The following is a 27200-nucleotide window of genomic DNA, read 5'->3' as shown; positions in this document are numbered from 1 at the left end:
CCAGGTTGACTTGATGTATCCTTTACCCAAACTTTCATACAGACCTGCTGGTATATACTTTTGGCAATATTGAAACTGAAAAGTTATCGGAATTGTAATTGTACCATGTATTATCCATTCAATGACAAGTCTCTCTGACATTGTCAATGGCAATCTCTCAAGTTTTTCAATGCTCAGAATCGTATAGTCTGCTCCTTTTTGTGCCAAACTGATTTGTTTATCTGTAAGGTTCAAGATAGAAAATAATGACGTTGTGTTGATTAGACGCCATGGCACGTAGCCTGAATGGAGGTTTTGCAACGTCCAGCCTAGCTGTACAATAGAACGCAATTGGGACTGGCCATGTTGTAACATTAGCAAATCCTACTCTATTATATCAATAGCAGATGATACAATGCTGTCCAGTGAATAAATTCTGGAGGACAGAGTCGTTAACCCATTGCCCACTACAGACAGTGATTTTTCCAAATGAATACAATCAATTTCTCGTATTTTTTCAGCAGTTTCAATTTGCATTACTTTCCAAGCTTCGTTGAAAGCAGCGTATATACCGGTGTATATGAAACGTTTTTGACGCTGTTTGCTAGGTCCCAGTATGAAATCTCGCAAGTCAGCACCTTCTTTAAGTAAAGTTAAGTGTTGCTTAATTTCAGGCAGTGTGGATTTCTGTAGCCACTCAAGGCATAGTTTTCCTACACTATATGTTGTAACTATCCCTGGATATTGTCTCTGGGAGTATCTTGGGTCTGGCCTGTTCTGTTTGAACCCCTGTGTTTTGTTCAGGAATCTATCTTGCCATTTATTTGTGTCTGTGGGCCAGATCAACCATTTTTTCCAAATCAGGATTTGTTCTGTTTTGGTGTAAAATATGGGTAACGTCTATCTCCACATCCGTAGTGCTATTACTATCAGGTATGGGCTTTGGAATAGACGGTTTGTTTAAATCTTTAATCTTGGCTAGGCCAAGACAGGTTGTTTGTTGAATGGTGTCATACAGAAATATTATTTGTTGTGGGATCATGCAGGCTCTAAATAATGATTCTAGACCTTGTACCTGCCAGTCTTTTGTACCCCAGATGGTTTTTGTCTCAATGTTGTTCTTCAGTGGTCGTTGGCTTCAGTTTTATGTTACTTAGACTTCTTCTTGTTTCATTTAAGTCCTGTAAAACAGCCAAACGATCTTTGATATCAAAAGTTTTTTGTTTCACCACTGAAGTGTGACAATCTAGGTCCTGGATGGTCATTCTAGTACCAAACAAAAGTTCGTATGGAGTGATAACTCCTAAAGAATTTCTTGGCAGATTATTAAGACTACGTTGGACACTTGTTAGATGTTTGACCCACCCGTCACCCGAACCTACAGTTCTTTCTGGACTCCAGGAGTTCTTGCAAATCAAAACAAAAGCAGGGGGAATTCCCGGGCTGCTGGAGGCTTGGTTTGTTTAAAGAACGCGTTGTACTTTCTAGGAGTCTATGGGAGTAGCCTTGCCGTTTTTGGACTGCATTGGCTATGACTAAATATGGATATGGTTCTTATGCCTTTATAAGGATATTATTTGTTATAACCACATAAGGGAATGAATCGGGAATATTTAATTAGGGTCCTAGATACGTTTATAACACCCACTCCATGTATAATGTCCATCATTACTAAATACTAAGCAATATTAAACATATAACGAAGCATGTGTTTTCCAACCCACCCCAAAATACATAATATGTATTTGAAATGGTATATACACGAAAAATGAGTATTTATACTGTACGTTTTTCAAGCAGTTGTATCATTCAGATAATGCATATATAAATATCGGCTGAATGAATTGCGAAAATTACATTTATGAATTGGCTCTTAATACAGAAGAGAAGGTCGAGACCATTTCATCACATATTTATACAATACTGTACATGTGCTAGAGGCTAAGTCAAAATATTGTCTCTAGAGTCTCTAAAAATAGAAGTTCTGTTCTCTAAGAATAGTTCTACTTTAAGCAGAGTACCATATGCCAAAAAAAGGTAAATATTTTGGAAATGGAAAAATAATTTCGTTTTCAGGGGAAAAAATAGTTCCAAATATTTTCAGTATTGTTGTTTATAAAAAACTGAAGGCCGAATCCAGAGTTCAGGGAACGCTGTGTGCTCGTTGTTTCAAAAGTTATTCTCGTTGTTAGGTGAGAACATCAAATCAGACAGGCTTGCGAAAAATTGGTCTACAACACTGGGTGAAAGTTCGACCAAGTTCGAAAAAGCTGATATAGTGCATATGTGAGAATCATTGCTATCATCGATGTCTGGATCAGCAATGCTCACAGAAGGTTGTACCTGTGTGGTGCTGCTTTCATCTCGTACTTCACCGCCACCTAATCGTAATGGTGAAGTCTCAACGAATGCCGTCATCAGAATAGGTATCTGCTGGGGACAACACGTTGCATGAGCTGTTACCGAACCAAGCAAAGTATTGATATCCATAGGTACTGCTGATGGTAGTGTAAGACAGATGTCCAACACACATTCTTCTCCGCATAGCAGGCATCAAAGCACAGGTAAGATGCAATCTTGCCAGATTGGTCTGAATGAAAGAAACCAGGTAGTATTCAGATCTCTTAGCTTTGCCAATCCGAGGACTTTAGTGATCCGTTCTCGGTATCGTATAGCCAGGATCATTTCTTCCATTGTAGCCTGAGTTTTGTCTGTGGCTTGGCTTGCCATATCGAAGCAGAAGGAACAAAAATAAAATTCCTGCTACGAATCCCAAAAGAAGAGGCAAGCCGCCGAATACAGAATGCAAAAAATTCGGGAAGATGTTCAGGACTGCTTCAAAGGGTGCTAATAGTCCCTAGTCCCAAAAAAATTGTCTTAAATACTTGTGCGATGCCACTGGTATCAGACATGTTTAAGATTTGACCTAACATTTCTACGAAATGCACGGGGCAATTTGTCGATAATAGGGTATGTATCTCTGCTGCTGTCCTTGCAACTTGCAGATCATACGTCTCTTTGGACGAGGATAAAGGCACAGTTGTCTGTAAAAGAATAGACTTCATTCTGCTTAAAGTATCAATTCGAATAGAAGAGATATTCAGAGAAGGCCATATTGCTGCCTCCTTGTCTAGTTTGCTGTTTGGATAGAATACTTGCATACAGCAAATGACCCTGAAAGTAACGCTCACGAGATAGGCAATTCCTGGCACCATGCCACAACAGCTGTGGTCACTTATTATACCATAGCTGCCGTTGGAAACCTGTCTAAAAAAGGCTCTATCTGTGTTGCAGGGGTGCCATACAGGTGACATGAAAGGTTGTTTGATGAACCTTCGCAGGCTCCATGCAAGTTAATACCTTGACACAGAAGTGTACCGCTTAGTGAATTTTTACAGTTGTTGCCACTAAGAAATACTTCTTTTTTCCCTTCACTATAACATTTATGTGTATAAGGTTAATTCCAGGTTGACTTGATGTATCCTTTACCCAACCTTTCATACAGGCCTGCTGGTATATACTTTTGGCAATATTGAAACTGAAAAGTTATCGGAATTGTAATTGTACCATGTATTATCCATTCAATGACAGGTCTCTCTGACATTGTCAATGGTAATCTCTCAAGTTTTTCAATGCTCAGAATCGTATAGTCTGCTCCTTTTTGTGCCAAACTGATTTGTTTATCTGTAAGGTTCAAGATAGAAAATAAGCACGTTGTGTTGATTAGACGCCATGGCACGTAGCCTGAACGGAGGTTTTGCAACGTCCAGCCTAGCTGTACAATAGAACACCATTGGGACTAGCCATGTTGTAACATTAGCAAATCATGCTCTATTATATCAATAGCAGATGATACAATGCTGTCCAATGAATAAATTCTGGAGGCCAGAGTCGCTAACCCATTGTCCACTACAGACAGTGATTTTTCCAAATGAATACGATCAATTTCTCGTATTTTTTCAGCAGTTTCAATTTGCATTACTTTCCAAGCTTCGTTGTAAGCAGCGTATATACTGGCGTATATAAACCTTTTTTTACGCTGTTTGTGAGGTCCCAGTATGAAATCTCGCAAGTCAGCACCTTCTTTAACTAAAGTTAAGTGTTGCTTAATTTCAGGCACTGTGGATTTCTGTAGCCACTCAAGGCATAGTTTTCCTACACTATATGTTGTAACTATCTCAGGATGTTGTCTCTGGGAGTATCTTGGGTCTGGCCTGTTCTGTTTGAACCCCTGTGTTTTGTTCAGGAATCTATCTTGACAGTTATTTGTGTCTGTGGGCCAGATCAACCATTTTTTCCAATCAGGATTTGTACTGTTTTGGTGTAAAATATGGGATACGTCTATCTCCACATCCGTAGTGCTATTACTATCAGGTATGGGCTTTGGAATAGACGGTTTGTTTAAATCTTTAATCTTGGCTAGGCCAAGACAGGTTGTTTGTTTAATGGTGTCATTCAGAAATATTATTTGTTCTGGGATCATGCAGGCTCTAAATAATGATGCTAGACCTTGTACCTGCCAGTCTTTTGTACCCCAGATGGTTTTTGTCTCAATGTTGTTTTTCCAAAATTCAAAACCAAATGTAGAAATTTTTTCATAAAATTTTTCAGAATAAATCAATTTAGTATTTGTCAACATGTTTTTTATTCCTGTCTTATTTAACATTTTCAAATAAAACGTTTCTGGATCTGTGTTGTGAAACCCTGAGAAATATGGGAATTTCTCAAAAAATGTTTTCGAACTGCCTTTTGGCAGTGTTGGACAATGTTCCCATTGATTATAAGTAAAAACATTTCTAGGATTAGCAGATTTATGCAAATAGTGATGACCATAGTGGTTAAAACAGTAAATTTCTTCATAGTACGATGAACCCTGCAAATAGTCATGTTCTGTGAATTTTGCTGACATTTGTAAATCTGACATCATATTATTAATATTTTCAAAGTCCCAATCATCAGAGAAAGTACTTGGTGTCACAAAGTCACTTAAGGAAACCTTGAACTGGTGTGGATTTTTCAAGAGCTCAATCGGGCCATAGATTTCGTAATCAGTTTTGTCCCATGCTACACCACCAGGTATTGGAATGGCTGTGATGTTCACTGATGAAAGTTCTCTTTTTTCAATGTGAGAAGATCTGTGAGGCTTTAGGACCAAGTTGATGTTCTGACTTGCTGTGTCCATTGTACTATATTTTCCATCAATAAATCTACCCAAACTTAAAACCAAGATGAGCCACAGAAGGAGGAAAAGTACACCTAACACAATCCATAATTCAATCCATGGTGAAATCAGATATGTTTCTTTGAGTTGATGAAAGAGTTCTGTCATTTTTTCTTTGAAAGTTTTTGTTGCTGGCGTTTCTTCATGTTCACTTGGATCATCAGAAAAGTCTTCGGAATTGATGAAGTAGCCAGATGCAGTTCTGTCAATTGTTGGAATTGCTTCCAAATTTTCATTTGTCTTTGGATCTTTCTTTGTGACATTATTATAGTCTGAGGCTACATAATCGTAGACAGGTGTTTCTTGACGAACTGTTGCAATTTGGGTTTCAAGAGGCACAAGTTCCATGGCTTTGTTGCATAGTCCTTTTTTATTCACTGCAGGTTTATCAAAAGTGATTAGTCTCTCAGTTTGAATCTCTTGGATTGTAGCAAGATTTGGTCTTCTGCTATTTCTTGGTAGTCCACTGGGCCTACTACTTATTATTGGCCACATGATTGTGGTTTTACCAGGTCAATTGATACAACTCTGTTCTCCTTTTTACCAGCAAGGGGCGGTAGTACTACTGATCTTGTTCCGCTGACAGCTAAGACAGGTACTGCTTTTCTGTAAGAAGGCCCAAATTCCTTCTTCACCGCAATCTTTTCTCTGACCAGATCCCCAATCTTTGGAATTCAGACAGGTCTTGCTGGGACAGGTGGTTTTTCTTCAGTGGTCGTTGGCTTCAGTCTTATGTTACTTAGACTTCTTCTTGTTTTATTTAAGTCCTGTAAAACAGCCAAACGATCTTTGATATCAAAAGTTTTTTGTTTCACCACTGAAGTGTGACAATCTAGGTCCTGGAGGATCATTCTAGTACCAAACAAAAGTTTGTATGGAGTGATACCTTCTAAAGAATTTCTTGGCAGATTATTAAGACTACGTTGGACACTTGTTAGATGTTTGACCCACCCGTCACCCGAACCTAATACCCTCGCTGTTATAGATTTGCTTTATGTCCCGTTTTTTTCTCTCCACTACCGCATTTCCCTTGGGATCGAATGGACTAGAGTACCGCAATGCAATGCCCATGCTGGCCATGGCCTCCTTGTAAGCTGGAAAGCTAAACGCAGGACCCTGGTCAGAATGTAGCATGCCAATTGCGTATGTGCCGATAAAGACTCGCAAATCTTTTATAACAGTTCTGGCGTCAGCAGAGCGCTGGGGCCACATCTAAATGAATCTCGTCTTAATATTTATGGGATCGCATTTCTCCGTATGGATTTCTGCGCATAGATAGCCTAATGCTGTCTAATAGAGGTATCTGGGCTGGTATCTGGTCCGGTTCACAACTGCGATCTATGTTGCAGTCCTGACAATCCATTGCAAAGTTATAAATTTGCACGCTCATCCCCAGCCACCAGTATTCTGATTGCAATTCTATTAGAGATTTCAAGATCTCTTGGTGCCGCAGACCCATTCCCATGTGTGCTTCTTGAATCAAGTAAGCTCTCCGGTTCGTGTTTGGAATTACTCTATCCCCCACTCCAGGGATTTGAGCAAAAGGAACGGAGTTCGCATCAATTATGTATGTATTATTGAGTGGACAGTTGAGAGGTAATGCTGCATAATCACCCTTTAATGAGGCTTTTACTGCCAGCATGGTTTCTCCATCTTTTTGTTTTTTAGAACGCTTTTTTGTGGCTACGGAAGCTGGTTTGACAGCTGCCGCTGTGGCTCTGTTAGCCAATGAATTCCCTGCAACGTGAATGCCATCACGTTGATGACTCAGTGTATGTATCATGTGAGTCTTCTGTAGTTCTTTCTGCAAAAGAACTACTTGTTCCCAGAGCTTTTTATGCTTTATTGTGGCACCTGTCTCATCTTTGTAACTGTTTTTTACCCAAGTCTGCATGTCATTATTGTAAGACTGGACGCAGTAATGCGAATCGCACACTATTAGTGTGGGGAATTCGCGATCGGAATTTTCAAGCGCCATTTTTAAAGATCTTATTTCAGCTTGCTGAGCTGTACAGTTTCTGAGTGATTCAGTTTTAGTGACCATCGGTCAGAATTTACCTAAGCGCCAGCGACCTTTAACAATCGCGCACGCTGCATTGTAAATTTGTTTATCCACAACGTAGTGTTGTGCAAATCTGTCTGTGTAGATTACACAGGTGTATTGTTCAAGAGGCAGAATTTCGATCGGCAGAGGATATTCATGTTTGTATTCTAGATTTTCTAGTTTTTTCATTTTCGAATCAAAAGCGTGTTTCACGTCTTCTGCGGCAAGAGAATTTTCCCATTGTATCAATTTTTGATCTAATGCCACAGCATTTGGAATGCGTGGTCTTGTTACTACCTCAAGGGCTGATACTGCTGTTAAAACAGATATGTTCCTCCCTTGGACTAGGGATCTTTCTTTTGCTACAGCAGTTTGAACCGCAGTTAGAATTTTTTCAGTTGAACTGAATTTCATTTCAGCTTGTGTGTACAAGTGTGATTTGTAAGCTATTGGTACCGTTTCTCCCTCATTAGAGGTCAGGTATGTGAATCCGCATCTTCCTGGGATGACTCGGATTACAAGGTTGCGTTCGTTTGCGCGTGTTCGCAGTTCTGTTTTAGTTAACATGTCTGTTTGTAATGAACCTAAAATTTCTGTGTGTTTCTGAGTCCAATTATTTAGTTTGAAATCAGGTTTTATTAACTCGTAGAGAGGTTTAACCCTCTCTGCATAATTTAGAATGTATGTTCTTCCGAAATTCAGGAAACCTAGAATTGATTGTAAGTTCTTCAGCGTTTTTGGAGCTTGGAGTACTGCACACTTCTCTAAGAAGTTGTCTACTAGGCTTTTGCCTTCACTTGATATCTCATATCCTAAAAACAGGACAGTTAGATGGGCAATTCGTGATTTTTTAAAGTTGAATTTGTAACCTTCAGCTGCGAACCCAAGTATTATGGTGTTCACTCTTTTCAAGTGTGTCTCCAGGTCGTCGTCTGTAAGATAGATGTCATCGACATAAGATAATGCCTCATCATCATACATTTGTAGTAACTCTGTTACCCTTGCTGAGAATAATCCTGGGCTATTCTTGAATCCCTGTGGGAGACGACAAAATTGTTTTTATGCCCCCATACATGAGAAAGCGGTCAAGTACCTACTTTCAGGTGCAATGTTTTGACAAAAAAAACCATTTGAAATATCTAATGTCGTTTTATATTTTTTGCGCACAATGTTATTCATTAGTGCTGCACTGTGTGAGTTTTGTACTGCAAATGTTTTGCAATAAGAGTTTAGGTGTCAGTAGTCCAAAACTAGGCGATATGAATCATCTGGCTTGGAGACAGGAAACAAAGGATTGTTCATTTACGAGGTGCATGTTTCAATCACCCCCTGATATTCAAGTTGATCTAAGATCTCCCTAACTTGTTTTTTAGCTTCTTGCTTAACTGGGTACTGCCTTTGTGCAGTGGGTTGATTTTTTAACTGAATTTTATGGTGAGGAGAATCCTCATCCCATCCTACATGATTTTTATATAATGCAGGGGCTTGGGCCACTGCCCATTTTCTAGCAAATGTGTATTTTTTTTAATTGGAATGTGATTTGAGAAGGCAGGCATAATCATTTCTTCGCCATGTGGGCACTCCCATACAAACTCTGATGGCTAGTCTTTTTCTGCTAGAAGGATATCATAGCCTTTAGATAGTTTGTCCCAAAAGAGACCTCTTATTTTCCTAGTTTTGTCCCCTTCGATACGTAATGTTATGTCGTATATTTTATGAGGCACGCTAACTCTGGTGTCTGCAGTTTCCACTTGAATGTATTCATTCGTGTCCACTGTCTCCAGAAGATTCATCAGGATCTTGCGAGCTATGGTCACTTCTGCTACGCTGTCCAGCACTGTCTGGGCCCATTCTCCGTTTTTCAGTTGTGTCCTCAGAATTCTCGGCATGTTTTATTTTAATACTAGCTACCTTCTTTTTTGGAAATTGTAATTTTTTACTTTGATGAGCAGGTTCCTTGTCTTTGGACTTGACGTGCTCTTTTTTGTGTTCTGACCGTCCTCTTCTTTCCGATTTCTGTGAGGAAGTCTGAAAAGATCGAGAGGGACGTGTATCAATATCTTGATATCTGTCAGGTTTTCTTAATTTATCCCTATCTCTAAGGTTATATCTTTTCTCAGAGGGCTCCCGTTGTGGAGACCTGCCACCTCGTTCTGGGGATCTATCTCTCCGTTGAGGAGACCTTCCTCTGGACTGAAACTGTTTTTCTCTGGGAGTGGTTTGTTTATTACATTCCCATTTCTTTTTTGAAGTATTGAGATTATTTTTAATACATGTTTTTTCAGGATTTTCAGTTAGTTGTGGTTTTAGTGGTTTCCCACCCAAACTATCTCTACCTAGTTCTTCATAGGATTTTTCTATGATTCTGGCAAGTTCAAAAGGTTGTTCTGCTATATCTGTTTCTTTCAATTTTTGGCGGATCGCCACAGATGCTGCTTCTCCTTTTATGTTGGCTAGTAGTATAGCCGAGACTTGCTTAAAGTCGTTCAGTAATTTCATACCTAGAGTTAAAGCAGGTTCTGGACCGTATTCATTTTGAATCTGTCTTAGTACGTCTGGTATAACCGCCATAGACGGAACACCATGTGTTTTTGTATATATTGAAGCAAAGACTGTGCCCCAAGTGTCACAGTCCTCCACATGTGGTGCGATCCCCATTGGAAGGCAGATTGTCAGAATTCTGTGTTTCTCATTAGGTGTAGTATCAGGAAATACTGCCTCTATTTGAGTGATTTTTTGAGGTAACCAGAATGGAATTTTTTCCCGTTTTGCGGGTATTTTGCCAATGGCTGATTGTATATTCTGTGGTGTGATTGTATTTGTGTTCCCCTGTTGAGGGGTGTGTTGTGGAATTTGTATTGCTGATTGGACTGTTGAAGTCCGCATGACATATTGGACCAACTGTCTGTGTATTTTAATTAATAGTTTTAGCTGAGCTAAAAGTTCTCGGTCTGAAATTTTTTTCAATGTCAGGGTGTGGTGTATAGCTGGCTAGAACCGGCCATGTGGCTCCTGGTCTACCTAGTGGACCGAGCCTGGTGATGTCATTTTGATGTTTTAGGGCGCCATTTACCAGAGCAGGTGCTCTTGGTATGTTAGTGGAATTTCAACATCCTCGAAAGGAGCGTATTCCTCTGGAGATTCCCCTATTTTATAGTAGTGGAACTCATGTGTCACAGTATATGCTGTTGGAAAGTGTATCCAGGAATAGAATACCTCTGTCTGCCAATATTCATGGGCCTCTACCACAAATATGACTGTACCACCTCTTGGTGATATACTCCATTATTTATTAGTTTGTAAGTTACACTCTTTCTTACATTGACTGGTTTGAGTATGACATCCTGGTCATTTTCTTGGAGAGTTGTGTCTTCTAACAACAGTTTTTGTTGCAGAGCAAGTTTCAAGGAAACAAAGATTAGGTGCACAATAATTTGGAACACTGCATCCTTCAACGTTGACTAAACAATAAACTAATACATAGGATTCTCATCCTACTAAGTTCCGGCGGATATTAACCTTTCACCCACTCCAGACGTCTATTGCAGTTTTTACGGGAAAAAAGGGTCTGTGTGAAAAGCACGACTGAGTTACTCTAGTATCTAGCGTTAGATTATCGCCTTACCAAACGTTGGGCGCCATGTAGTGTAGTTCCTATATTCCCAATAGGCTCTGGGCATAGGAATAACATAAACAATAGTTTAAACGTAGGACTGAGGTCGACTAGGTCTCTACTGAATATGTTAGACTTAATTATGAATGCCAGCTAGCTCAGAGGTCACTAGAAACTTTCTCGCGTAAACAAGGAGGTGTTAACTTCCCTGAATAGACAAGAAGAGATTAGCTTCTGACAACCGCATAAACATGACAACTTTGCTCCCTCCAGAATAAGGAGTATATCTCCAGAGTCGTGTGAAAACAATAGACAGCTATTTCACTCAGTCAATCGTGCATGCTTAGTTTCACTAGAGTGCAGAGAAATAGAGAGACGGGCGTTTTCAATAAAAGTTGTTATTTATTGAGCAGTCCTCTTTCTCATGCAAGAGAAGTGAATTGCCACAATTGCAATACTTGTCATAAAGTAAAGTGTGTACAGTAAAAGGAGTATTATGAAATAATACTGTAAAAGCATTGATATGGTTTCTGAGCCATATGATACTTAAAACGGATAAAATACATAAAATACATACAACGATAAAAGGTTGACTAAACGTGCTCAACTGGTGTTTCTAAAATACGCCTACCCCGGTGTACCTGACCTAAGCCTAATACGTGGGAAGGAGTAAGTAAGTTAAGATGGTTTTGCCAAAAATCTGCATCAAGAATTCTCTAAGGATCTAATCAGCTCCGTACCTTGTTTATAGAATGAAGGAGGTCTTGTATCTCTCTCTCAGGACTCAATCTCCCAGCAACCCGCAAGGGTGACTGGAAACACAGGAGCTGGATTTCTCGGCAGGAGAAAAGACATCGTCTCTCTCAGAGCATCAATGGGAGGGTCGGCTTCCTTCGGCTCTCGTTACAGCTGGGCTTCAGGCAAGTAGATAGCCGCTCTGCTCCAAACCACTGTGTGTTTGCTTAAGGCAAATGCTGGTATATTTATACCTGAAAGGTGCCGGGTTTGACGTAAGGTTGGACATAAGACGTCACTAAGAACTCTCAGTTCTTTCTGGACTCCAGGAGTTCTTGCACAAATCAAAACAAAAGCAGGGGGAATTCCCGGGCTGCTGGAGGCTTGGTTTGTTTAAAGAACGCTTTGTACTTTCTAGGAGTCTATGGGAGTAGCCTTGCCGTATTTGAACTGCATTGGCTATGACTAAATATGGATATGATTCTTATGCCTTTATAAGGATATTATTTGTTATAACCACATAAGGGCATGAATCGGGAATATTTAATTAGGGTCCTAGATACGTTTACAACAAGACCTTTGGTAAACCAAAGGGAAATATACATTGCAATGCTCCATTCATATGCTCCACATGGACCTCGCTTGGAAAATCAGTGCTCACCATAAGTGACACACCAGTGAAGACAATGGAGGAAAGAATGAAGGGACTATCCAATAGAGTTAAAGGGGAGCACGTGTAATCGGCTATGGCCTCTAAAATAGTATAGTGGGAAAGAAAGCTGTGCCATAGACAACACTGTGAGGCTGTATCTGAGATAATGGAGTTCTGGATACCCAGTGGAGGGGTTCAGAGTGTTAGATGTGTACTTGATGAAGTGATGGTAAAACTACTAAGAGATTAATAGGCAGTTAAAGAGTGGGGGGACCAACACATAGTGTGCTAGGCATAATGAATGCTCTCAAGAATCACATGGGAGAGTGCAGTAACTGGCAGTATTCTCATTGTGGTCTTGAGTTCTGCAGAAAATTGTGAGGGCGTTGTTGGAGAACAGCTGCCTTTCTCTCTTCCGTTGATCTATGCCCCTAGCAACCTGGCAAGGAAAAAGGCAATGCTGTTGACTAAAAACAAACTATGCACTAAGGAGAAAGGGGAATCAATCGTACACCAAGTGAGCCTAAATGTGAATTTGCGGAGCAAGAAGCTGAAGTAACCAGATCTTTTCTAAATGAGATGGTTGGAGTTGATTATTAAGGAGCTCATTAGGATGACGGGCGGACTTTGTCCGCCCGCTATCCTGTCGGAATTCGGGACCACCCGCCATTAGGGTGGGGGTCCCGTGGGGGGTATTAGGATGTGCGCACATCCTGCATTTTTAGCATTGTGGCGGGCGGTGCTCTCTGCACCGCCCGCCACAATGCTAAAAATGCATTGATGCATTCGCATAAACAAAGCGGCAGGCACCGCGCGGTGCCTGCCGCTTTGTTAATGCAAATGTGGTACCCCCCGTGTGCACCCCCACCTCTCCTTCACTCTGGGGGCACACAGGGGGCTCCCAGAGTAAAGACCGCATGCCTTTCCGTGGCGGCATCGCCGCAGCGGAAAGGCACCTACAGACGCCCATCATAATATGGCTGGCGGTGTCTGATAGACACGCTCCATTATTATTCTTTCCGTCCGCCGAGGTCCCCCCCGCCATACTAAGTCTTGTTTTGCTTCCCATGCAGGGTAGACATAGGCACTGGACGAATGGGTGCAGGGGTGCTGCAGCATCCCCAAAATATCCATGCTGGAGGCCAGAAGTAGAATGAGCAATAAAGATGCCTTTAAATTTTGTTTCTATCTTATCACATTTGATCTGAGGTCAATTGTCAGGATATTTTTTTAGACAAATTGCTGCATACTCTTTTAACATAGAGATTGGTGTTCACTTTTCTTTCTCTGACCACAAGGTAGGAGGAATTTTGTAAAGAGAGCTATGGGACAATCTTACTGGGGCACAGATTGGTGTTTACTTTTCTTTCTCTGACCACAAGGTAGGAGGAATTTTGTAAAGAGAGCTATGGGACAATCTTACTGGGGCACAGGATGTGTAAAAGGAAAGGCTGGAGGAGGCCAAACAATTTTTTTCAAACACAACAACATTTCAATACCTGCAATGAACTGAATAAATACTTCAAAATATATCAGCAATTAGGAATGCATACATGAAACACATTTTATGTAATTCTGAAGAGTGATGGAAACATAGATTTTAATAGGATCAAAGAAAATTAAGATACTTTACTCAGTGATGCACAAGTGTAAAATATTCCGGGAAACCTACGTTTTAAAAACATTATAGTTTATGCACTTATAAAACCGCTTAGATTTAGTAGCCATTTTGATGGAAACGTGCAGTCTGTAAAAGACAGTGTGTTACAATACCATACTTGAGTAATGTCTTTGCAATATGCACCACTGGCTAGATACTAGGCCTTTACCACTCTCCTTCTGAATAGGTGTGTCTCATTTGTTACACGTGTTCTTTCTGTGACATTTGGATTTTTCACAATTCCAATTACTTTTGTGAAATTTACTGATGGCAGCACTCAAACTCAGAAAATTGTTGCAGCACCACTGAGGGTAGGGTTGGGTGGGGGGGGGGGGGCCTAGAACCAGCCTCTTCGATTCAGGACAGCTCTCCACTGGAGGGGCTTTTCGGGGTTAAGGGCTCCCCTGAATTTACTTGCTGGAAATTCCAACCTGCATAGAGGGGCCTGCTGCTGTTTAGGGTCTCTAGAAACTGTTTGTCGTTGGCAGTTGGAAAAGCTACGCATCACATCGAGGCACCAAGACTGTCACATCTTTGGGGCAGCAGTAAGAAACAGATGCATCAACTCCCCACGCAAGTAAGAAAACGACGCCGAACCTTCTCTTCGGTAAGGAACCGACGCACCAACTCCCCTGTGCTGCAGTAAAGAACCAACGCGGTAAACAGACAAAATATCGACTAAAAAATATCGAATGGACATAATATCGAGTACAAAATATAGGCTGGACAAAATATCGAATGGACAGAATATAGACATCAAAAATATCGTTTTGAAGGTAAGTAATGTAATATCGATTTTTAAAATATAGATAGGGAAAATATCGAAGTACATAATATAGGTTAATAAAATATATCGAAAATTTAATATCGAATTTTTTATAGTGTATTTTATGTTAAAAGTGTTTATTTATGTTATGTAATTTAATTAATGAATTTAATGTTATTTAAATTTTGCGTAATTTAATTCTGTAGCGGTTGTGGGTTTATAGGGGAATAGGGTGGGAAGTAATTTAATTATAATTAATTAAATATGTAAATTTATTTATTGGTATTTGATTATAATTAATTGTTAATTAATTTTTATTTTGTAATTAATTAAATGTTAATTGCCAATTAATTTTATTTAATTGATTAATTGATAATTATGTTAATTTAACTAATTTATTTTCTGTAGCGGGTTGTGGGTTTATAGGGGAATAGGGTGGGAAGTAATTTAATTATAATTAATTATGTTAATTTATGTAGTGTTACTTATTTATAATTAATTGTTAAATAATTGTTATTTGGTAATTAATTACATTTTAATTGACAATTAATTTTATTACATTTATTAATTGATAATTATGTTAATTTTACTTATTTATTTTCTGTAGTGGATTGTGGGTTTATAGGGGAATAAGGTGGGAAGTAATTTAATTATAACTAATTACATATGTTAATTTTTTGGGGTATTTATTAGATTTTAATTAAGTAACTTTTTAATTACTAATTAATTAATTGTTAATTTGTAATTAATTAGTATTAATAGATAACTAATTGTAATGATTATTTTAAATTAGTATTTGTAATTAATTATTTATTATATTATATTAAATTGATAATTACTGAATTTTTTTTTTATAGATATTAATATATATATATATTTAAATAATATATGGAGTATCTACTTTCCCTACTGTTGCACTCACTGGAGTGGGAATAGTAATTTATACCTCTACGCTATCCAACGCTTTCCCTACTGTTGCACTCTCTGGAGTGGGAATAGTAATTTTTACCCCTACGCTATCCAACGCTTTCCCTACTGTTGCACTCTCTGGAGTGGGAATAGTAACTTTTACACTTCCGCTATCCTACGGTTACAATATTGGATATTTATTTTTTAATTATATTATGTTACTATATATACATGTTTTAACATATATGATTGTAAAAAAAATGTTTTAACTTTAATTATTTAATTATTATAAGGTAATTTAAGTATTTGTAAGTATATTTTAGTAATTAATTTTTAATATTAATTTAATTTAACATTGTTTTTAATAAAGTTGATTTTTTTATAAACTATATTTTTGTAAACGATATTTTTTACTCGATATTTTTGTACTTACCTGTTTGTAGATACAAAGTCGATATTCTGTCTGTCGATATTTTTTTGCCGATATTTTTGCTAGTCGATATTATGTCCCTCGATATGTCAGTGATCCAACCAACGCATCACCTCCTCCGGTGCAATGAATCGACTCATCACCTTCCCTGAGTGTAAGGAACCGGCGCATCACCTTCCCTGCAGCCATTTTGTTTGTTTTGCGAGACGCATCAAAGGTACTTTTAAGAAAAGTGTTGCATTTACAACTTGCAGTGAACTGAACTATTTCTACCATTTGAAAGCCTTATTTTTTATACTGTATTGTGGATTGTTGATGTTTGGTCTTGTTTAGGTTTAGATAAAGATTACTTATTTTTCACAACTGGTGTGGTGTCCATTTGTAATGTTTTCGCTGTATTACTGTATGTGTTCACAAACGCTTTACTCACTGCCTCTGAGATAAGCCTGTCTGCTCGTGCAAAGCTACCAAGGGGGTGAGCAGGGGTTATTTTAGGAGTGTATCCCCCTTACCCTGACTAGAAGCAAGGGTCCCTATTTAGACAAAGGCTCCTGCCTCTGTCAACTAGTGACCCCCTTTCCTAACATTGGTGGTCAGCGGTGAGGATCCTGGACTTGTGTTCGTGATTTACATACAGTGATTGGTGTACACTACTAGCAGAGCGCAGACCATTATGCAACCACATACTATTTTTCCCTGTTTACCTTTGCAATTTGGTTGTTGGAACTCTGGTTAGTTGTCTCACCTGTTGGGCCTTGTAAAAATGGAAGTAAACTTTTGGCACCTGTACATCTACAAGTTAAGGGAACTTAAAGTATTTTGCAAAGCGAGGAGGCTACCTGTGAAGAGGAGATCCACAAGGCAAGATCTTGAGGCAAACCTGCACAGCTATGAGGTGCTACGATGGGAAGCAACACTAGCAGATGACTCTGAGGAGGAATCTGAGGGGTATCCCCAGCCAGAATACCAAGAGGGCAGTGGGCCTGAGGAGGAAACATTTTGGGAAAGATTGGCTTGTGAAGAGAGGAGTCAGATTCATGCTCATAACCGGAGGTTGAGGGAGCTAGACCGGGAGTGCGAGGAGTTACAGCAAATATTAACTGAAAAAGAAATGTGTGTAGCTCAGGAAGTGAGCTTGGCTGGGTTGGAGGTGGAGTGCAGCTCAGATGGTGGCAGAAAAACAGAGTTATCTAGTGCTGAGGGAGTAGTACACACACCCAGAGATGTGGTGCCTGACTTGTAGGGGGGGGTAGCATACACCAGGGTGTTCAAGGATATGAGGTAGTTCCAGTGGTGCGCAGTGTCCCTGATGTGGATTGGGGAACTGGCACAGGGGTTCATAGTCCTTGTGGTGGGCCGGACACTCAACTAACTCTAGATGAGAGGTGCAGGGAGAGGTGTTCCCCCATGGTAGAAGTCCTGGTGTGTGAGTGTGGCGACTGCCCAGAAGAGTGTGGGTTGAGTGACAGAGACGGCTGGACACTGGCTTGCCAATCTCAGGAGAGTGGTGTGGAGTATGTGTGCGAGGCACTGGATGGTGTGGCAAAGGATAACTTGGTTAACACCTGTGTGGGGTTGTATGATTCAATTCCTAGTGAGCATATTTTAAGTTCCTGTTTTCCAGAGCTATGCCAACGCCTGGTGGAGTGTGAGCTCTCTGACCCCAGGGAGCTCACACTGGAGGCAGACCTTTCGGTGGATTCCAGAGGGTCGGAGAGGCATCTGGGGGTGATCCTAAATGAGGTGGCTCAGGTTTTCCTCAACCAAGTGAGGTAGGGGAGGGTGGTGGTAGCCCAGCTAGTAGTGGGAGGGGTGTAGGGTCATATGTCCTGTTTCAAATGAGAAGGAGTGGGAGTTTGAGTGGACAGTGTCCTGAGGTGCCCAAAAACCAGTTCCAAGGCCTGGTTGGTTCCATGAGTGAGCACCAGGATGGGGGCCTAGTCTTCACCTGGGGGGGATCCCAAGGTGTCAGTTGAGCTGGTGGAGACTGGTGTCTGGGTTCACCGCTCCAGTGGGGAGGGTGCATGAGTCCAGAGAGAGGGATGAGAGGGGAATGCAGTCCTCAGTGGAAGGGCCAGTGGGTCAGAGGTTGCCAGCTCTGAGGTCAGTGCACCCCAGGACTGACCCTGGCTAGGCCTCTTCTGGCCTGGGAGGTCTTCATGCTCTGTCAGATGGACAGGAGGCTGGAGACCTCTGCCATGCAGACTCTGACACAACTCCAGAGGGGGATGTTTCCTTTGTGTGGTGGGGGAGGTGGTGTACTGCCCCGGAAGTCCTGGGTTGCCTGGCACAGGTCCAGCCTAAGGGTACAGACCCGGGGTTGGAGGGCCAGGTTCAGAGTGTCCACCCTGACCTGGAGCAGGGGGCAACTGCCAACAGTCCACCTACCGGTTTGTCTTCTGGAGGCACCGCTCCAGGTGGGAGGGTGCCGGGCCCCAGTAAGGGGGGCATAGAGAGGGTAGCCTCACCCTTGGCAGTCTTAAGTGTTCAGACCCTAAGCTGGGATCCCAGTTGCAGGATAGAACCCCTGAACTGGTAGGCAAATTGTGCAGGACACCTGCCACAGGTGCCCTGACAATTCTGGAAGGGGGTACCACTCCAGGTGGTAGGGTGCAGAGCCCCGAGGAGGAGGAAAGAGTGTGAGAAAGCCAACCCAGTCTCCTGTCCAGCCACTGGGTACAGGCCCGGGGCTGATGGGGAGTGTCAGGATTTCATAACTGACCTGACAGGCGGGGAGAGTGGACCAAGGGTGCCAGGCACCTGGGGCTACTGCCCCTCGCTCTCTGATGCCACAGAGGTTGGATAGCCATGAAAAACCTGGGGCCTGGTTCTCATCACAGAGATCGGTCAGTAGCCACTGTGGCTTGCTTTCCGGGTGGACAGAGTTGCCCCTGGGAGTGGGGAAGGAATCACACCCCGGGGGTGGATTGGGCCACACCTCTGTGTTGGCCATGTGGGTGTTGTCTGTCTATTGGGACACACCTGTGAGCAAGCTAAGGTTAGGTGCTGCACAGATGGTATCCACAGGTGAGGAGAAGGGATTCCCATGGTTTGGCTTAGTGGGCCCTGACAGTATGAACAGAGGGATCCAAATGGGTTCAGATTGGCATAGAACTGGAGTATGCCGCTGCAGTTGAGGGCCAGGGTCCATGTTCTATTGCCCCAAGCAGGGAAGCCTATCAAGTTATTGATTAGTCTACCCTGGCTTTAGGCTGGAAGAGTGTTGTGTTGGACTTTGCATGGTTATCCTAGAACCTTTTGCCTTCCTCCTGTATTTTGTCTGACCTTTTGTTGGCGGTTTTATGACTCTGGACACTTTACCACTGCTGATCAGTGCTAAAGTGCATATGCTCTCTTTTTTAAATTGTGTTATGAATTAGTGTTTCCATCATTGGCTATTCGATTTACTTGTCAGACCCTAGTACAGTGCACTATGTGTGCCCAGGGCCTGTAAATCAAATGCTGCTGGTGGGCTTGCAGCACTGATTATGCCACCCACAGAAGCAAGCAGCTTGCAAAACGTGATTCAGGCCTGCCATTGCAGAGCCTGTGTGCAGTCTGGGACTGCCATGTCGGCTTGGTAAGTGCACACACTTTCCAGTTCCTAACCTTTCCCTTTTCTACATATAAGTCACCACTAAGGTAGGCCCAAGGTACCCCTGTGGGCAGGTGCACTGTATGTGAAAGGTAGGACATGCCCTGATGTGTGTGATGATAGTGAAATACAGACAATTTTTCACTATTGCAAGGCTATATGTTCCCATAGGACAGAATGGGGGGAGTCTGTTCATGACATCTTATAAACATAACCGACCCTAGGAACAAGATAGAAAAGTCAAGTTTAGTATGACTGAACTCAAAGTGTTAAAGTGCATCTTATAGTGAGGGTGATTTTTACATTCTGTGTATGAAAATTCCACTTATAGAAAATAGATATTTATTGCCTAACCATCCAGGGTGCCTCTTCTAGGTTTGTGTATTGCGTGTCTGGCTTTTGGATGGCACGGGCTGGAGAGGTGCTGCGAGAAGTCTAATGACTCAGGGCTGGGCTGAATAGGCTTGGTCTGCATTTGGAGTACCTACCTCTGCCAACTAGAGACCCCCATTTCTAACATGGGCTATTAATTATTTTGCGAATACTGTAGTGGTCATTTAAGGATTGGTCTACGTAGGGCAGAGTTCTCCAATGTCAGACCTGGAGGGCCAAATCCATACCTGATTTTTAAGATAACTACATTATCTAAATGTGGTTATGCTATAAATCTGGCATGTATCCTGCCCTTCAGGACGGACATTGGAGAACCCTGGTGTAAGACAGAAAGTCAGCAGAGGCACCTTTTGAAGTGGGGAACCACTTGGTGTTTAATGGAGGAGCCTTAGCATACTCCACCATCGCCATCTCCCACAGGGCTTCCAGCTTTAGACCAAGAAAACAAGAGTGGTGGCAAACAGGAAAACTATAAAACACTCCGGTGGAGGGAGAAAACTTCCTACGAGGCAGGTTCATTCGTTTTTTTCATTTTTAGAATTAGATACCCAGGGGAGTTTATTTCTGAAAAGGAAGATCAATTCTGAGTAGACGCCACATGAAATAGTGCGTCTGAAGCATCAGCAGAAGTACGTTCAGCAAAACGGTCCTGCTAAATAAGCCCATTTCTGTTGCCTCATTGTGAGATATTGAGTATATTTCTCAATGGGTATATTGTTAGCTACAATCGCCAAGATGAAAATAGAGGGGGCATCATTTACCATGGTGCAAAGGTGCCTGGGTTGGCGCAAGACAGACCATTGTGCGCCGCCACAGGGAGAAAGGACAGGAGTACACCGTATCACATAGATACAGCGCATTCCTGCTCTTTTGCCGTAGGACAGGGCAGCAAGGAGGCCTGTAGTGTTGCCCTACAGCAAAATTCCATAAATAAGGCCCTTAGTGTATATTCATGGTCGAATGGTTGATGAAGATGAAGCTGTGAATTCTTGAAATTTTTAACTCTTAAGATTAAGTCGCATTTTTCTTGTGCATGTTTAATAACCAGTTTCGTCCCAAAATAGATAGGCTCTTCACTCTGCACACCCATGGGGCTGCCCCGACTTTGGGTGAGGATACTTCGAATGTTAGATATTACCTACCGACTTGTAGTATCAGTTCCTGGCCACAGAAGAACAGTTCAAGTTTGTAGTTAGTAGTCAAAATTTTCCCACCCTTGCACTGCCTCCTATGGTCAGCACAGACCAATTCACAGAGCTGAGAGGCCCTGCTGATGGTCCTCACTGTCTTTCTGTTTTGCTGAGAGGGAAAAAAAGGACTGAATATTTCATCTCTGTGTGATTCTTTCCTTCTTTCAGATAGTAAAGAATGTAATTCTGATAATAGTTCCAGAGCTTGAGCAATTTAGTGGATAACCATGGGCAATGCATCCTTTAATCCACTATTCAGTTCAGCCTCATAGTCAACTAGCTGCCCATCCTCAAACATTATGAATTTATAAAGTTAATGAGTCACATAAGATAACTGGCACACATTAACACATGCATAACAATTAGAGCCTGACCTAGAGTTGGCAGACGGTCTACTCCAATTGCACTTTTATCTCCTGGCACTATAAGGCGGATGGGCTATCTATCACATTTGTGATATACTAACCCATCCACCAAAACTCTAAACCAGGCCCTTAGTTCCTTGATGAGTGCTCTACAGTTGTTTAAAAGATGGATAATTTCCTGGATGGCAGGTGTGGCCAAGATTACAACAAGTCCTGCCTAGTTAGCATTGAGAAAGCTAACCTTGAACTAGTTAGTGAATATCAAACTGCAACAATGTAATACATGCTGAAGACATAGTGGCTCAATTAAAGCTTGGCCTGTTGGCCACCAAATTGCTTGGGCAATGGAAGTCTTCCCTTTGCCAGCACAGTGTTGGCCTGTTTGCTAAATTCTGCCAGTCTTTTTTACTGGAGTATGTCCCAGCTCCAGGGTGCGAGCCCTTCCAAGTAAACAAACAGCGAAAACTAACGGCACGATCACAGTGCCAAGGTGGCATGTTGGACCTTTTTTTTATTTAGAAGGCCAAAAATCCCAAACTGGTTCGTTGTCATGCTTTATTCAAATGCACAGGGGATATTTCAGCATGTTTTCTGTCTCGGACAGTAATGCTACGCACGGTTGATATAGACAATGAAAAAGGGAGGCCGTTTTGACGCCATTGATGTGCCATGGAAAGAGGCGCCCCCAAAGAGCAGTCATTCCATTGTCATGTAAACTAACAGTTGCTCATCAGTGAGGGATTTCTCAATGGTGGAATTGGCAGTGCTCTGCCTTACAAAATACATCATCCCCAACCCCTAAATGAGGTGGGCAGTGCCTGAAGGGAGATAGAATCTTTACAGGTGTCAATATATCTAATTTATTTTTTGATCAATCAATTTGCTTTAATTCATGAACACGTTCTGCTTGCACTGTCTATATATGTGCATTCAACTAATTAGTAGCCCACACAATTTGTTTTACTATTGTGATCTCTATTAGTTTGGAAGTGAATGTTTGCCAACCCTTCAAACTGCAATGGCTTAATAAAATACATGAGCTGATGGAATGCCAAAGAACTTCAAAAACGGATTAAAAGCATCCCACTACACTACCATGCATCACCTTGGATGCCTCTTCCAACGTAGCAGGGGATTGGATTCAACGGTAAATAATTCTGCTATTGACACTTCATATTTTCTTCCTACTCCCCATTGGCATAGTAAGTTGTAGTTTAAATCAGTTATTGCCCCATGAAAATGTCTGGTAATTGGCAGGAGGGTCATAGGGGCCTAAGCGTCTTCTTCTTTAACACTTGACACTGACCCTGGACCTTCTTCATCATAAAATACTTGTAGATTACATGAACGTACATACATTTGGAATGTCTTCAGAGTTCATATAAAAGAGGGATTCAAATGCAACATCGTGTTAATGTATGATATTGACATATATTTAGCGTGAGATCTGCAAAGTTTCTTGGTGCTGTAGAAACAAAAATATAATCAGTAGCTATCCTGTTGAAATACAGTAATCTAAACAAATGAATACATGACAGACATCAAAATGGTAGTAGTTGCTGGTAGACCTAACTAGAGTGCAAAATGTGAGGCGTCGCACGAAAGCACCCCACAAACAATTTGAGCAGCTTCGTAAAGCTTATTAACCTGAACTTTAAATTGTACCTCTAGTGGGGGTAGATTTCATTATTCTGCCGCTGAAACTGAGGAAACGCTCTCTCCATAAAAAATAACTATCCTTGTTTTTGTGACCTGATGTAGGGACTGTTGTGAAGATCTAAAACTGCACTTAGGAATGTCCTACTTGAATTTCACTTCCAAGAAATCCGGTATTTTCATAGACTGCCTTATGAATGCATGCTTGAAGAATGATTGCCTTATAGGTAATCCTGCCCTTATTAGGGAGCCACCTCTAAGAACCAGGGGGATGTGTTCACCCCTGCCCTGCATAAGTCAAGCATCAGTCAGGAGTCTGCAGTCTGGGCTAGCTGAATGCAGTCACACGTTTAGCAGGGGCCCAAGATACTTGACATTTCTATAACCAAGAAGTGATTGAACTAGGGGGCTGACCACTGCCATATGCTATGATGCAGGGGTCTTTCTCAAAATTGTCATTTGAAAAAAATATGAAATTGACAACTTGGAGACCTGTGGGTGATTTAATGTCTAGGTTGATGGCCAGTTAATGTACGGTTTGGGGCTGGGAGGGGGCGGGGGGGGGGGGTTGTTTTAGTGGGTTTTAATTTTAAGGAACCTTTGGACATTTGTATAAGGGTCAGGGGGTTGACTAGAATTGACTGATCTTGAACTTCTCGAACTCCATTAATGAGTTTGACAGCCCCAAAATCTACCCTAGGTAATCAGCATACATGAAATATTTGGACCCTGCCAGATAAAGAGGCTTGTCCAGGATTTTCATATCTAAGTTTAAAAAGGAAAGAGGATAATATTGACCTTTAGGGACACCATAGTTAGACGTCCAGGGCTGAGGGGTCAAAGATGGCCATATTATATCTGAGAATCAAGACATTACTCAAAATCCGCAAGCAAAGCTTGTGCCTGCTAGTCCACTGATCAAAATGATGTGATTGATGCGGTCAAAAGCTGCAGACAGATCTAATAAAATCAGGCCTCAACTGTAGCATATGTAGAACAGTGCAAGCAAGATTACAGGGTTAGCAAGGGACTGTACCTAAGCTAAAACACCTTTTCTCCTAGTTTGACTGAATGATAGACTTATTGTTGTTCCAAGTGATTAGTTCTTATAGATGGCTTTTTCATCATCTGTTACCCATCAGCACCGGTTGATAACTGAAAAAAGACTGGCTGCTATTAAAATATGCACTGGACAGTGGTTGTCTGGAGAGCCAGGTGGACGGCTACTGGCAATGACATTCACGAGCTCTGTGGCTAGTATCTGTTTGAAGCACAATAAAATGTCAGTCAACAACCATGAAATCATCCCTTTCAACATATTGAGCGATGAGAGGAAATCTGTCCATTCAATATCTGCAAGCCTATTTAAAATATTTTTGTCAAAAAACATAAAACGTCCACAGAAATGTGGTGAGGGCAATGAGTTTGACTGAGTCATTAATGGTGTTTGTAGATCACTTTTGATATAGAACAGCTTCTTGAAGATACTAGATAAATTTCACTGCAAGTCTATCGTCTAATATCAGCTGCCTAAATAGCTTCTTTCCAATCCTACAAGACCCCCAAGGATGCAGGCTTGCTATGAATTCTGATTTCTATACGATGACACTCACCTCTGCATTGGACATCTTGTAAAATAAACATTCAACTCATTCCATGAATTCTGGGTGAACTCAGTATTAAAAAGACTGTCCAACTTTGACTTCATAACATTCACATTTCAGTAGGCATCTGACCAGTTTGCTTTTATGTTGCACAATATGGTGATTTCTTTGGTATATAAAAGTTATGAGTTTGGAATAATTCAATTTGAAGGAAGCAGAAAAAAATGATACTTTGATACTTGTTTGTTGTGCTTCAGTGTCCTGAAGTTGCGAATTTTAATATAGATGGATGTAGTTTTACTCACCTTGTTTTCGGAATCTCAATGTTTCCCTCATAGCCGGCATTTGAGGAAAAGTTTTTCTGTGGAGTTAAAAAGAGGCACTTTTACATACATGTCATACTTTAATTTGCAAGTTACAGCACAGGTCCTAAACTTCATGGCCACAACATTAAACAATCAAGAAACAACCATCTATTATTACAGAGGGGGCACTAGTGTCTGTGTGGATATAGATAGTTCAGGCTTTCCATTGAAACTGCATTTATTTTTGCTGATAACTTTGGCACCATTTGACAAATCTGTGCCAAACCTTCCAAATAAGGATCATCCACTTTGGGCTCTTCCTTGCAATTTACACGTAGATCCACCCATCAGGGAATCACAAATGTTGGGGGTCCAAAAAGTGAAATTTCCATTTTACCTCTGATAGGATTCTGTGCTCCTCAATACTGAGAGGATTGGCCGAACACAATTAAATGAAACTTTGCTTGGCTTAAGTGTAAATCGGCAGAGTAGTTTTTGTGATATTAGCAATTGAAAAGTGTTTAATTCTGGGCATGATGAGGTCACATTTTAGAGATACCTGAATTTTTAATCTTCAGAATTTTCCCGCCACCCACCACCATCTCATCGGTCAGCCAAGGGTGTGTAGATCAGCTGTCAGCGAGTCACTGTCAGTACAGCACGGGCCCTGGGACTGGGAGGGTGAGGCAACGTACAGAGAGTGGTGTCGCAGAGTGCCCGGTATTGTTTCCTTTATGCAGGGAGGTGGATGAAATTGCGGGTGGTGTGGGAGAAAGACAGGATTCTTGGCATTAGTCTTTCTAAGTACCGACGTCAGGGAGCATGGCAGGACACCAGGTTTTATTCTGCATCTCCAGGAGAGGAGGGTCTTGACAATGGTGGTGTGGAAGACAGAAAAAGGTCAGTTTTTTTCCATAGTTGGGTAGGGATATGGAAAGAGAGTGGTGGATTGGCGTCAGGACCTCCAGATACACATTATTTTTAAAATACATCTACAGCAAGAGGGCACAAGGAAAGTAAAGTTCTGGTATATATGACTTCCACATAACCCTTCTACCCATGCGTAGCGCATCCTTAGGATCACCTAAACAGCAGAAGGCGATATAGGAGGCCTACATAACATGAAATTGTACATGGATAGCTGTGAAAAACATGCACTTTTCTACCTCAGAGTTCCAACTGACATCACAGACAACTCGTGTTTTAATCTTGTTGTGTAACTGATGTCCCATGAAAGTCTTTGGTGGGATAAAAACAGCTACTCATCTCTATTTCAGAGAGTATGATGAAACATTAATTTTATTTGGCTACGATTAAAGAATATCATTCTTTTCTATTTGCATTTAGCTTTGGAAAGGTAATTAAAAGCCGAAACAGCTGGTCCATGAAGCATACAGGTGATCCTAGCTGTCCTTGGTCTCTCCAGGAAACAACACTGATCCGTTGTCACATGACCCACACCGCAAACATTATCTCGGGCTGAATGAACGATAGCTTGGTTTACTTGACTATCCTAAGAACAGTATTCTAGATTGTAATCTTCCCCAGAGCATGCTCAAATGTTCTCATCATTCAACAACCATATCATTATTGTTTGTGATATCCTAGAATCCAAGAAAATGCTAACTCTGTAAAGCGCTGAGATACCTTTGGGTCAAGGTTGTGCTATATAAAATAAGTAAGGAAAGCAAGAAACTTGGTTTTACAATAGATTTTCAAATAACTATTAGACAACTGGTGAAAAAAGTTTTCACGCCAATCGCCTTGCTACTGAAACGTATGAGGATGTCAATATGTCATGAGAATAATCATCAAACTCCTGATGCTCTCAAAGTTGGACTACTACAATACATTTTGTGAAAGTGTCAATGGCAGTCTATAATGTAGCGTCCAAGTGGTTCTGGACTCTGTAACTAGGCTGAAATCTACATCAGAAAGACCTGCAAGCCATCAGTGTCCCTCAGATTTTACTAAACCACTTACTTACCCCACTACCCACAGACCCTGCCTCATCAATTGTTTAATTCATTGAGGTATCAGGGAGACTGACTTTTTGCATCTTCCTACCACAAATCTGAATAGA

General features: G+C 41.2%; 1 protein-coding gene across 2 annotated transcripts in view; it reads right to left on the bottom strand.

Moving 5' to 3' along the window:
• Positions 1-27200, bottom strand: part of LOC144826290 (tetratricopeptide repeat protein 24-like) — a 520525-nt gene that overhangs the window by 346414 nt on the left and 146911 nt on the right. For both annotated transcript variants that reach the window (XM_078684636.1, XM_078684637.1), the window contains exon 7: positions 25118-25173. In XM_078684636.1, the coding sequence (XP_078540762.1) occupies positions 25118-25173 (56 nt within the window). The remainder of the gene's footprint in view (positions 1-25117; positions 25174-27200) is intronic.

This window comes from Lissotriton helveticus, chromosome 3_2 (assembly GCF_964261635.1).
Source record: "Lissotriton helveticus chromosome 3_2, aLisHel1.1, whole genome shotgun sequence".
Classification (NCBI taxonomy): domain Eukaryota; kingdom Metazoa; phylum Chordata; class Amphibia; order Caudata; family Salamandridae; genus Lissotriton; species Lissotriton helveticus.
This window is presented reverse-complemented; position numbering and strand designations above follow the sequence as displayed.